We start from the raw sequence: 14,066 nt of genomic DNA, 5'->3' as shown, positions 1-14,066 counted from the left end.
GCCAAATTTTTATACCGGATGCCCTTTCTGACGTATCCCTCTCCATTTATCCGGGCTTGGGACCGGCACGAAGAAACACTGGTTTGTACATCCCTATGTGGCTGGGTTAATAACAATATTTTCTCTCATTCAGTTTTTAGATTTAGAAATAGAAAAAAGAACAGATACAGAAAAAATAACTATATTTAAACAGACTGGGATAGACTTTTGGTCATTCTAGAAAGTAATTATGTAATTCCAAAATAAACTGCTCAAAAAATTAAAGGTACACTTTTTCAGTTTTGTACTTGAATGTGATGAAAACAGTCTAGTTATATCTATTTATTGTGTCCATGGATGTAAATAACAATAACTATTCACAATTTAACTTTTTGTTTCATTAGTGTAATTTTTGCAGACCTGTGTAAGCGGCCATTCGGAACCATAGAAGCGTTGCATTGCGTTGCTGTGCTTCCACCCGGTCGTGTATAACCGAAGGACGCGATCCCGTGTGTAGCTGCCCTGCTGAACAAGTTGCCGCCATGGAAGCGTCGGACCGCTCCGCGTTGGTGTCGGAGGACGGCAAGAACAGCAAAAGCGTGCAGTGCGGCCGCTGCGGTTCCACTGTCCTTAGTGCGGGGGCCGCGCAGTTTGCGGAGAGACAGGTAAGCCCACCTGGGAATGTGTGGTTCTTCTCTTCGGCATGCGATAGGACAGCGTCTGAGGCAGTTGACTCCGGTATTTGTAATGCCCCGCTTTTTAAATGTATTTCTGCATGCATAGCTTTTAAATAGTCGACGTAGGGAAGTGTAAACTGAATTTTCGTATCTTTAGCGATAGTTTTCAGGCGCAGTAATATGTGATTGATTAGGCGTATGTTTTTAATTCTTCATATGTATGACAAAATCGTACATACGATACTATACAAAACATTTAAATATATGTAACAGTACTACGGAAGCGTATTGGGACCACAGTGAAGAAAAAGAATACGGACACAATGAAAAAAAAAAAACAAAATGTCGAGAATAAAGTCGACATTTCCACTTTATTCTCGTAGTTTATTTTGTCATTAAAGTAGAATGTCGTAAATTAAACTTCATCTTAAAATAAATATTTAATGTACTAGATTTTCTCAAACCCCGTCATGTTATGTAGCACATTAAAATGCTTTGTGTTAAATGTTCCCCTACCCAGTTGTTAATCACTACGCTACGCGCTTCTTAAACGGACTTCCTCTTGCACTGAGGAGGCGCAGGCAGCGATCGCCGCACATAATCTATTCACTTCATGATATTCCTGCTCTCTGAATATTTAGAATGCTAAGATAAATACTTGATATGATTTTCATGATGAAATGCATTAAAGCATGTATTAAACATGCACGGAGTGTTCAGAACTTTTAAAAATCTTCATTATACATTTTTAAATATGCCATGCATTCAGGGTTGCGCCCATCCCAGCAAGCATCGTGTGCCAGGCAGGAACAAATCCTGAACGGGACGCCAGCTCATTGCATGGTGAATACGAGCAATACATACCCCAGGGTCAATATAGCATAACAAACTCCCACTGCCTACATGACTTTGAAAGGAAACTGAAGCACGCCGAGTAAACCCACCAGGAAAACATGCAAACACAAGGCAGGGTACACCCGGGACCCCCTTGCTGCCAGGCAGCAGTGCAACCTCTATACCACCGTGCCCCTACATGATTAGTACATGCTTTAAAGCATTTCATCATGATAATGATATCAAGTATTTCTCGTAGCATTGTAAATGTTCAGGGAGCAGGAATATCATGAAATTAATGCGTTCTGCATGGTGATTGCTGCTTGCGCCTCCTCTTAGTGCAGAGGAAATCAGTTTAAGAAGCACGTAGTGATTAATATGGCTTGAGGAATGCTTAACACAAAGCATTTCGTGCGCTACATAATTTATGACGGGGTTTGGGAAGATCTACTAAATTAAATATTCGTTTTAAGAAGAAGTTTAGTTTACAATGTTTTACTTTAATGACAAACTACGAGAATAAAGTCAACATGTCGACTTTATTCTCATCATAAGCATCGAGATTAAAGTGGAAATGTCGAGAATAAAGACATGTCGACTTTAATCTCGACATTTAGTTTTTTCTTTTTTTTCTTTTTTCTTTCACCGTGGCACTAATACGCTTCCATACAGTACAAATAGTACATTCGACTATTAAATGTGTATAATGGAAACTAATAAAACAGACATCAACAGTAATCTCATTAGAGTAGAAATCATTGTACAGATCGAAAAGCTGTATTAAGCAACTTTTTAGCTTTGTGGCTTATAATTTCACTAAAGAAATTTTACATATATAAATCATTCAGTAAGGAAAAGATTACATGTGATCAGTTTGCAGTTAGGAATGAAACTAATATTATTTAAAAATATGAATTTGCGTAAGTCGTCTTAATTACGGGTGTTCATAAGAAATGTAATGGTTTTGCACATAATAAGAGTAGCTGCTCTAAGCATTTGTAATATTAACATTTTCAGAAAGAAAGAAAAGCTTCTGATATGGCTAAAGAGAGCTGTCACAGTGGGGCATTCTAAGGGCCATTGATATGAAGGAGCCCCCGTGAGGTTTCTTTACACACTTCTCTATTGACTAGTCATTTGCTCAGTTTCTAGCCCACTTTTTAGTGAACAGGGTCATGGTGGGTGTGCTGGAGCCTCCCCCAGTTAGCATAGGGTACAAGGCAGGAAAAAACCCTGGAGAGGACACCAGTCCATCGCAGGGTGAACACACACACACACAAACTGGAGACAATTTTTAGTGTCACCAATTCATCTAACCTGCATGTCTTTGGACGGTGGTTGGAAACTGACAGTAGCATTGAGACTGTAGAACTCTGAGTTCTAATACTTGATGAAAGAGCAGGAAAACAGACACCTCAAAACGGTGACAGCAGGACACGGAACTTCAGAATGAAGTATAGTCTACTGAACAGGGTGAAAAACGCCCATGATAAGGACAGCAGGGATAAGGATCTTATGCATGTAGTTTAGTGGGATTGCAAGTGAGTTTAAAAAAAAAAAAAAAGGACAATATCTAGAAGAGGACACCAAGTCTTAGACTGAGTATAGTTTACTGGACGGAGGGGGAGATGACAGATCAGGACATGGAGAGACTCGAAACTCCAGCTAATTTAGACATCAGTCCCACTGTCTCTGCTATGCTTTAATATTGAAGTTTAGTGCCCTGAATTTATGATTGGGACTGTAGAACTGTGGACTTTAATACACAGTAGAGCAGGGGGTTCTCAATCTCAGTCCTAGGGCCCACTGTGGCTTCAGGTGTTTGTTTCCACCAGATTCACAATCACTGACAACAACTGATAACTCTGATCTCATTTAGTTAGCTTGTCTTTTTCTATTTTCAGCAGGACATGGAGCTTTAAAACTGAGGAGAGTTTGCAGAGCAGGTTGACAAACACCAATAATAAGCATAGCGGAGTTTGGAACACTCAAGACAAGAACAGGCCATTCAGCCCAACAAAGCTCGCCAGTCCTGTCCACTTATTTCTTCCAAAAAAACGTTGAGTTTTGAAAGTCCCTAAAGTCTTACTGTCTACCACACTACTTGGTCGCTTATTCCAAGTGTCTATCATTCTGTGGGTTAAGAAAAACTTCCTAATGTTTGTGTGAAATTTACACTTAATAAGTTTCCAACTGTGTCCCCGTGTTCTTGATGAACTCATTTTAAAATAATGGTCTCGATCCACTGGACTAATTCCCTTAATAATTGTAAACACTTCAATCAGGTCTCCTCTTAATCTGTAAAGGCTCAGCTCTGTTAACCTTTCCTCATAACTCCTCTTCTGTAGCCCCTCTAATCCAGCTCTTCTCTGGACATTTTCTTCTGCTGTTATGTCCTTTTTGTAGCCTGGAGACCAAAACTGCACCCAGAACTCCAGATGAGGCCTCACCAGTGTGTTATAAAAACTGAGCAGAACCTCCTGTGACTTGTACTGCACACATCAAGGTGCTATATAACGTGACATTCTGTTAGCCTTATTAATGGCTTCTGAACACTGTTGGGAAGTCGATAGCTTAGAGCAGGGGTCGCCAACTCTGGTCCTGGAGGACCACTGTGGCTGCAGGTTTTCATTCTAACCCTTTTCTTAATGAGTGACCTGTTTTTGCTGCTAATTAACTTCTTTTAAACTAATTTTATAATTGATTTGCTCTTGAAGACTCAGACCCCTTAATTGTTTTTTTCCTTAATTAGCAGACAAACAATAATGATATACAAAATGAGCCAAAACAGCTGGTGTCTAAAGTACAGTATCTGAAAATAAAGAAAGATGACGGTCTCGGAAATGTTGATCTGCTCAGGTCCCCAAAACATTTTAACAGGGCTCTTATAGAAAGAGAAAATCAACAATTTCAGAAATGCCTGCAATTGCACCACAAGAGTAGCAACAAGCCACAAAATTAATGAACTGGTTTAATTAACGACAAGAATTGGAACCTCATTAAGCAGCTGATTGGAGTTTGAGGCCCTGACTTAGGTGGTCTTCTGTTGCTCACTCACTTCACATTTCATTTCTGTTTGGGCGCCATTTAAGGAAAGTAATGAAGCAATTCAGAGGAACGATGAAGAAATTCAGGGAAACGAATCTTAAAAAAGCAATTCAATTAAAATGAATTCACAAGAAGTTAATTAGCAGCACAAACAGGGCACTCATTAAAAAGAGGGTCAGAATGAAAACCTGCAGCTACGGTGGTCCTCCAGGACCGGACTTGGCGACCCCTGGCTTAGAGTCCACTGAGACTCCTAAATCCTTCTCATAAGGTGTACTCTCGATTTTCTGACCGCCCATTGTGTATTCCAACCTCACATTTTTACTTCCTATGTGTAATTCTTTACATTTACTGACATAAAATTTCATCTGCCACAAATCTGCCCAAGCCTGTATGCTATCCATGTCCTTCTGTAATGATATAACGGAGTCCAAATTATCTGCTAATCCACCTATCTTGGTATCATCTGCAAACTTAACCAGCTTGTTATTTATATTCCTATCGAAATCATTTACATTTATTTATATAATATATATTTATATTATCTTTAAAATAGCAGTGGGCCTAGCACTGACCCCTGCTGGACACCACTCTTAACATCAGCCAATTCTGAGAAGGTTCCTCACACCCTCATCACCCTCTGCTTCCTGTGTCTGAGTCAAAGATGGCAGCACTAGGGCCTTTGGGATTCAGTTTAGACATTTTCTATGTGTGTTTTAATATTTTCTGTTGTTTAGCATTGGTTCTCATTGACATCCTTTGTATTAGGATTTGTTATTTTGTTACAGTAACCATTTTTCTTGGCTGTCACAAAGTACAACACGGGGTAAATAACATTAAAGAAATACTTTTAAAACATTGATTTAATTATTAGAACCCAGGAAGTGTAAAAACAGGTGCTTCACAATCATAAAAAAAGAAAGGAGACTTCGAGCAAAATCCAAAAATGAAAAAATATAGCCAGAGCAATTTACTATGTCAAAAGACAAGATGTACGACAGTAAACACTGAATTGTTTAAAACTAAATAAGTAAAAATTTTGCATCTCATATTGATTCCCGGGTGCTGGGATATGTAACTGACATGCTCTCCTTCATAGTACAGCACGTGGGAATTAAATGAAGATGCTTAAATAAGGCTTTAACAACTGTAAAGGGCCTACTCAAGCAGATCAAGCATTGACTCAAAAACTAGTAACCACTGGCTGACCTCGCCAGAAAAACCATCCAGCCTTTTAACTTGATAGTCTTGTACAAATATTCTGAACTCTGTTCTGTTTCAACTAGCCAAGTGATCTCCCTCTGCGGTTTTTATCCTAAATGGTTATACAATCGTGTGAAAAAGTAAGTGCATCCTGTTGAAACTAAACAGAATATCTTTATTGTCATTGTAACAAATACAATAAAATTAGGTGCAGTCCCTGCGGTGTCAAAATATAAATAAATATAATTACAAAAGGATAAGAAATAAGGTAGAACACAAACATTCAACATAAGACCTTAATTGTACATGAAACACTATTGCACAAGATGTCATCTATTGCACTGCTGCATTGGAGGTGCTTAGGTGGCATTCAGTGCCCTAATAGCAGCAGGGTAGAAACTGCTGTTCAGTCTATTAGTCTTTGTTTTGATGCTCCTGTATATTTTGCCTGATGGCAACAGTTGGAACATGTCATGAGCAGGGTGTGAGGAGTCTTTTAAGATGTTTTCTGCTTAGGCAGGCAGTGTGGTGTAGTGGCAAAGGCTTTGGGCTTCAAACCCTGAGGTTGTGGGTTCAAATCCTTTTACTGACACTGTGTGACCACAAGCAAGTCACTTGGCCTGCCGCTGCTCCAATTGGAAAACCAAAAGGTATGTAACCAAGTGTATCATAAATGTAAGTTGCCTTGGATAAAGGCATTGGTCAACTAAGTAAATGGAAATGGAAACCGTTGACTTTTCCAACATGTTTGAATGGGTAAAATGGTAGATCGATCTTCATGCAAACGGTGCCTAAAGATAAAGGTGATCTATTTGAATGAAAATGTAAGGAAAATCTGCTTTTTTTTATTTATTAATCCTATTTATGTTGAGTAAATCAATAGATGTAATGGTCTATTGTGGAAAAAGTATATCCACCCTTTGCCTCAGAAACTGGTTTTACACCCATAAGCAGAAATGACTTCTTGTAGATATTTTGTGTAAAAGCCCACCAGTCTCAGACAGCGACTCGGTGAAATTGTGAACACGTCCATGCAGTTATTTCAGTTGCAAGATGTTTGTGGGTTTCCATGCACTTACTGCCTATTTTTAAATCTCACCACAACACTTCAATGAGATTCAAATCGGGGCTTTGACTAGGCCAGTCCATCACCTTCCATTTCTTCATTTTAACACTAGAATTACCAGAGTCTATGAAAAACCTCATAGATCCGGCCCACCTTAAAACCATTCGCAGCTCTCTTTTGTCTTCTAAATGTGCCGATTAAGACGAGCCAGCAAGCAGCCGGCTATTCCATCCCCCACCGTCGCAGAGCGTTCACTAAGTTTTCCCAGCTCTTGCCTTGTTTGATTATCTGGGAGTGACTGATCTGCTAGAGTTTTAGTGTAGAAATAATAGATCGCTATTTGAAACACACACAGTTCATGTGTGTTCCATTTCTACAGCAATCTGTGTAAACACATTTTTAAAACAGAAACGTTTTTCATATTTTAGTAGTAAATGACAAAATGTAGGCATAAACTATATAATGTATGAAGCCTGAAGTCCAAAGATCAAGTAAAAACACTTCCACAAAAGGTTCAGGACTGATACAATAGCTTCCGTGGCGTAGCGGTAAGATTTGCTGACTTGTAATTGAGAGTCCCCGGTTCGATCCCCACTCACTCCTATATTTGCCGTTTTCAGTAGTGAGCTCCTCTTTTTGTTAATATTATACAGTACACACATACATTTGGTTTGCATCTGTAACACACGGTGTGCATTTATAGGACTTGTAAAAGTTACCGTTTTTTTTATACTTTTATTCTCTCTAAATCACTATCACGATACATACTACCGCCCCCCCACCCTCCAGTGATCTGACGCTGTTATTTTTTATTTGAAACGGAATAACTGGAGATGTGAGTGGTGTTTTGAGACAATGGAACTGGACATTCTCTCATATGGAGGGATAAAAGCTGACACACAAACGCTGGCAAATCTGCCTTCTTCGTATCTCACCGTCACTTGATTTTTTTATTCGGTTTTATTGAGTGTTCCTGCTCATGCTGAATTAGAGTGCACCTTATGGTGAATGATGTCAAAACAACAAAAAAACACAGACGTAGGTATATATGATATTTGGAATTATTCGTTTTATGACCTGTATAGTACATTTCGGAAAACTTTGTGGCACGGATGCAACATTATTCATATTATTCATATTCATTCGCATAACATCTTGCGTTTTGTAATCAGTGAATGCGTATTTTTTTTTCCCGATCTTGCCAGTCCCGACATGTTGCTGTATGCTGTTTCTTTTGTATACTCCAGGACATGCAGAGGATAGAATAGTACAGAGCAGTAAGTTCAGCGTTATATGCAATAATCAGATTCAAATGTTAACTGTTCACACACACGCAAGGATAGTCTTTCCTACATTTACAATGTGTGTACCTGTTACAATGTACACGCTTCTCTCTATGCTGTGGTTCCTATTACACACCTGAAAGAAAGCGACAATATATGTGAAAACATCATCGCACTAATGCAATATTATTTGAAAACGAACAGCGTCAGATCGGGTGTGGATTTATGTTGGCGCTATTACTGAAAGAAAAAAAGATCAACATATGCGTTGATCCAGCAGAACTAAATAAGCTCACGTGCTTGTTAACTTTAAAATGTCAATTGCGGTTATTTCTGTTGATTAATTCATGCTTTTTTACTTAGAGTCAGAACAGAAGCTTTTTCAGCTTATTCAGCTTCTGATCTGACTCAAACAGCGGCTGTATAACTTCACATCCGATCTGACGCTGTTCGTTTTCAAATAATATTGCATTACTTCGACGATGTTTTCTGATTGGTACTATTCGCGTCATAAAATGATTTCTTCAAAACGTCACATATATTTGTCTCTTTCTTTTTTTTAAAATGTGCATTGTAGCACTCAGCAACTGGCCACCTGCATGTTCTTGCGCACACTGAATAAGACAGCGCTATATGCAATCATCAGATTCAAATGTTAACAGTTATATAGCACGGAATGGAAATCAGCAGTTCTTAGCATTCCACCACGCAAGCTGTCATATCAACCGCCTACTGTAACTTGCTTTCTGTTTTCTTCGGTTATAGTCTTGAATAAATGTGCACTTGTTTTGTTATACTTTTACATCAACATATGTTCCTGTGTTTGAGCTACGTGGGCATGCTCAAAAAATACACGTGTAATGCCACGAAAAGTGCATGCAGACACTTCAGTTCGCAAGCATTGGTATGACAATGCAGCCACAAGTACACTGCAGAGCTTTAGCGCGTCTTTATGTGAAAACAGCAGTATCAGATGGGGAGTGTCTGATGATTGCATATAGCACTGAAGTTACTGCTCTTTACTATGCTTTCCTCTGCATATCCTGGAGTACAAAAGAAACGGCATACAGCAACACGTGGGGACTGGCAATATTGGGGGAAAAAACATACGGTCGTATGTATCGTGATACACTGCAGAACTATAGCGAGTCTTTATGTGAAAACAGCAGTGTTAGATGGGGTAGGAAAGGATCCTGAACGCGACTGAGACAATGAAAAGTGAATTTAAAAAAAAAAATAAAGCTAACCTTTACAAATATCATAAATTACACTGGCTGTTACAGACTGAAATCAAATGTATCTTTTTATTCTAAAATAGTGAAAATAAGAACACTTCTCAAAAGGGAGTTGTGCAGGATCGAACTCATGACCTTCTGATTCCCAGTCAGCGACTGATACTGTTGCGCCACGGAAGCAGTGATAGCTAATGCGTGTCATGTCACACACTAAGGCGGCTTTTTTTGGCGGTGGCTTTTTTTTTTTTTTTTGTACCTTTTGTGAAAGTGTTTCTTTGATATTTGGACTTCAGGCTTCATACATTATATAGTTTATGCCTACATTTTGTCATTTGTTACTAGAATATAAAAAACGTTTCTGTTTTAACAATGTGTTTACACAGATTACTGCAGAAACGCAACACACATGAAATGCGTGTGTTCCAAATAGCGATTTATTATTTACATTCTAAAACTCCACTCACTCCCAGATAATCAATCAAAGCATTAGCTGGGAAAAGCTCGTTTACGTTCTAAGTCGTTGGGGGGATGGAATAGCCGGCTGCTGGCAGCATGTGTTTATCAGTACATTTAGATGACAAAAGACGCTGGCGGAGAGGTGAGAACGGTTGTAAGAAGCGATTCAAGGTGGGCCGGAACTACGAGTTTTTTCGTAGGCTCTGGTAATTCTAGTGTTAAAGGCATTCCTTGGTTTGCTATTGTACTTCTGATCATTATTGTGCTGAAAGGTCCATATCCATATCCAGTTCAGGTTCAACTTTCAGACAGATGGCTTCCAATCTCCTTAAGTACATTTTGATATGATGCTGAATTCATAGTGAATTCTTGACTGCGTAGTCCTTGAGGCAGCAAAGCAACCTCAAAGCATAACATTTCTACCACCGTGCTTCACAGCTGGTACGAGGTTCTTCTCCTGAAATGCTGCTTTCAGTTTGTGACAAGCAACTCTTATCTTTGATTCATATGTGCAGCGCACAGTATTCCAGTTGGCCCAAACTGTCGGTCACAAACAGTTTATGCAGTGTCTAGCGATGAGTCGCCACTTGCAGCTTGAGCAAGTGTCATTGCTCCATTATGACTTTCATCTGTGATTCCCCTAGGGTAAATGAACCCTTTCCATGGTGAAGATCAGCCACAATGCAACGGGGGGAAGGGGATGACGATTGGTGGCTATTCTCTAAGGGCGATCCCAGGATGACGATTCTGGGTTGCAAAGACACACGAAAGGGAAAAATTGGGTTGCAAGAAAAAAAAAAAAGTATAAGAACCACTGGCCTTGATGTTCAATGACAAACTGTAGTTTTGCTCTAATGTTCTCTTTGGACCACACAGGCTTTTTCCAGGCACACATTATCTGCAGGTCAAATTTGTGCAGTCTCTTTCCGATTGTACAGTAGATGCATGTACTTTGACACCAACAATGCAAGATGTGAAATTTTGAGGTTCTTGGGGACATCTAAGCAACGGCTCTTGGATTGAATTTGCTGGACTGAACAGTCCTGGACAAATTAAGTCGTTGGGTACTTGTGTAGTAAACAGACGGAATGCCGAAAACAAGTGTTTTGACGAATTCAGATATTTGAATATTTAAATATTCGTCCAAATATTCATTTCTCGGGTTGGAAAACTAGAGATACAAAGGTTGTGGCACCAAATTGAAGAGGGGAGTTTGCATAAGGTTTCCCCCTACCCATTCTAGCGTTAGGCTCCGTGGGGGAGGTTTCACTGCCGTCCATTTAGTACACAAGTACCATCGTTTGAAATCTGTACCACTAGTAGATTATTTTTCTTGCAGTGGAATGATTAGTTTCAAATAATTTGGCGATCCTTTTAAATCCCTTGCTTCCTCCTAGATATCCACAACCTTCTTTCTGAGGGTTTTACAGAGTTCTTTTGATTTTAGCATGATGACCCCACAAATGCAAGAAGCAAAGAGAACACCAAACCCTTAATATCTGCACATTTAACTAAGACAGGGTCAACCTGCAGATTCTCTAAGGAAGTTCTAATCATTGGTACCTAATCTTGAAGACCTGATACTAATCTGATGGATGTAAAGTGCTGATAAGTGGATTTACTTTTTCCACATGACAGATCTGAATTTTTGTTCATTTTGATTGTGACAATGAATGCGTCATGTCAATTTTATGTGCCATTCATTCAGGATTTATCAGTGGGCACTGTTTGCATTTTGCATGAATATCTGTTTGACTGCTAAAATATTTTGGGGGAAAAAAAATCAACAAATTCCATGGGGTTTACTCGCATGACTCTCTATATTACGATGTGAGAAGTACAAGTCAAGGGTGGGTTATATTTAAGTTATATAATTAATTACTAAGGTCTCCACTGGAGTAAAGTGCATAGTTTTGGTCTCCAATTTACAAAACAAAATGTGAATTTCCCATTGGGATTAATAAAGTATCTCTCTCTCTCTCTCTCTCTGTCTCTGTCTGTCTGTCTGTCTGTCTGTCTTAGTAGTGCTACAGAAAGTCCAGAGACAATCAATGACGCTGATTCTGAGAGTACAGGGAACAAGTTATGAAGAAAGATTTAAAGAGCCAAGCCTTTTCAGTTTAGTCAAAAGGATATTAGGAGGAGACATGATTGAAGCATTGAAAAACATGAAAGGAATTACTGCAATCGGTCCTGGCAGTTAATTTAAAATGAGTTCACTTTTGGAAACGTAAGGGTTATTTTTGCACAAGAATTGTGATAGATAGATTGATAGATACTTTATTAATCCCAAGGGGAAATTCACATACTCTAGCAGCAGCATACTGATAAACAATAAATTAAGGTGATAAAAATGCAGGTATAACAGACAATAACTTTGTATAATGTTAACGTTTACCCCCCTGGGTGGAATTGAAGAGTCGCATAGTTTGGGGGAGGAACGATCTCCTCAGTCTGTCAGTGGAGCAGGACGGTGACAGCAGTCTGTCGCTGAAGCTGCTCTTCTGTCTGGAGATGATCCTGTTCAGTGGATGCCATGGATTCTCCATGATTGACAGGAGTCTGCTCAGTGCCCGTCGCTTTGCCACAGATGTCAGACTGTCCAGCTCCATGCCTACAATAGAGCCTGTCTTCCTCACCAGTTCGTTCAGGCATGAGGCGTCCTTCTTCTTCATGCTGCCTCCCCAGCACACCACCGCATAGATGAGGGCGCTCGCCACAACTGTCTGATAATGGCAAGTTTTTCTTCACACACAGAACATTTCACACATGGAAAAAGTGACCAAGTAGTGTGATAGACAGCAGGACTCTAGGGACATTCAAAACCTGAATCGATGTTGTATTGGAGGAATTGCATGAATAGGATTACCAAGCTTGGAATGGCTGAATGCCCTGTTCTCATCAAAAGGTTTTATAATGTTTAAATAGGGCCAGGGTAGGATCATCCAACAAAATCATGGTCTAAAAAGAGTGTTGGCTATCCAGGATCAGAGTTTGACACCCCTGTTGTAGGGCATTCCCAAATCATTCTTAAGATGTCTATAGATTTGGAAGAATAGAGAAAAAAAAAAAGGATCTTCAGAAAGACCAGGTTGCCACCATTTCTATGTGGGTGCAAGTGATGTTGCAGTGTCATGCCATTCTTTCACCTGATTTGCTGTACCACCTCTTTAGTGGGATGCTTTTATTTTTTGCTGGTGCCTTTATTCAAACTAACTTTCAAGGTCTGGGTGTTTTTATTTATTTATTTTTTGATCAGTCCAATTGGTACCCTTTTAGGTTAAAGTAATTTGCTCATAGGTACCCAGTGACTCGGAGGTTTACCAGCAGCATTGTGGTTTGTCTTTGCTATTCTTTTGTTTTTTTGTTCTGTAACCCATCATTCTTAGTAACCTATCCTTTTCTTTCCCATTTCCATCAGTTGTTTCTCCCATCAATGCAGAAAAAAACATCACTGGGTGGTGCTGGACATAAAGGAGATGGTGATGGAGACCTGCTGACAGACCACTGGCTCGTAGAGGACATGTACACCTTTGAAAATGTTGGCTTCACGAAAGATGTAGGCAACATCAAATACCTGATCTGTGCGGACTGTGAGATTGGACCCATTGGCTGGCACTGCCTGGAAGACAAGAAGAGCTTTTACGTGGCACTTGACCGGGTCAAACATGTGTGAAGGCATCTGATGCATGCATGGAGAACTGGCTCTTCATTATGTGTTTTAAACCCCAGTAACTCAACATTAAATTGAATCTGCCTTTCCCAGTGGTAGGTTTGTGTTTTAATAACCACTTAGAAAGTTTTTATGTAGAGTCGCCTCGTAAAACTCTTAAAAATCAGCCCTGCTATTATTTGACACTCATTAAGTGTCTTCAGGCTGTTAATGTGTAGCAGGGTGCAGTCCATTCCTAAATACACTTTTTTATTCAACTGTTTTTGTGTGTTGTGTCTGCCTTGACATTTCTTCTCCATATTGAGTCATAGACATCTGTTGATCTAAAAATATGCTCACTGTGGCGAGGTGATGTTGGTCAAATCAGGAAATCCTGTAACGTCAGCAGGAAATCTTGAAGTGATGCTTCAAAGGACAGGATTATATGGTACCTAGCTGAAAACAAGTCTCGTGTTGTTTAGACATTGTAGACATCTGGGTGTGGTCTTAAACTTTTTCTTTATCTTAAATTTGCCATGAAGTGATTCGAACTTGGCTGTTAGTTTATTAGCCTCTTGCATCTTTTGTTTCAAGGACTGAGCATCAGTGACTTTGTGTTGAGCTATAGAGTCA

At 39.5% G+C, this 14,066-nt stretch overlaps 1 protein-coding gene across 1 annotated transcript; it reads left to right on the top strand.

Annotated features, from left to right (window-relative positions):
* Positions 1-482: 482 nt before the first annotated feature.
* Positions 483-13,713, top strand: rabif (RAB interacting factor). Its single transcript, XM_028796418.2, has 2 exons — positions 483-644; positions 13,203-13,713. Exons 1-2 carry the CDS (start codon positions 522-524, stop codon positions 13,455-13,457), a joined length of 378 nt encoding a protein of 125 aa, XP_028652251.1. The 5' UTR covers positions 483-521; the 3' UTR covers positions 13,458-13,713.
* The last annotated feature ends 353 nt before the right edge of the window (positions 13,714-14,066 follow it).

Source organism: Erpetoichthys calabaricus, chromosome 3 (assembly GCF_900747795.2).
Source record: "Erpetoichthys calabaricus chromosome 3, fErpCal1.3, whole genome shotgun sequence".
Taxonomy (NCBI): domain Eukaryota; kingdom Metazoa; phylum Chordata; class Cladistia; order Polypteriformes; family Polypteridae; genus Erpetoichthys; species Erpetoichthys calabaricus.
Note: the sequence above shows the minus strand (reverse complement) of the source record. Positions and strands in the feature narration are given on the sequence as shown.

Bases quoted from the DNA above. Each gene is read 5' to 3' on its own strand.
- rabif (XM_028796418.2), top strand. From the start codon at position 522: ATGGAAGCGTCGGACCGCTCCGCGTTGGTGTCGGAGGACGGCAAGAAC. The intron at 645-13,202 runs GTAAGCCCACCT...CATTTCCATCAG, and splicing joins CGCAGTTTGCGGAGAGACAG to TTGTTTCTCCCATCAATGCA.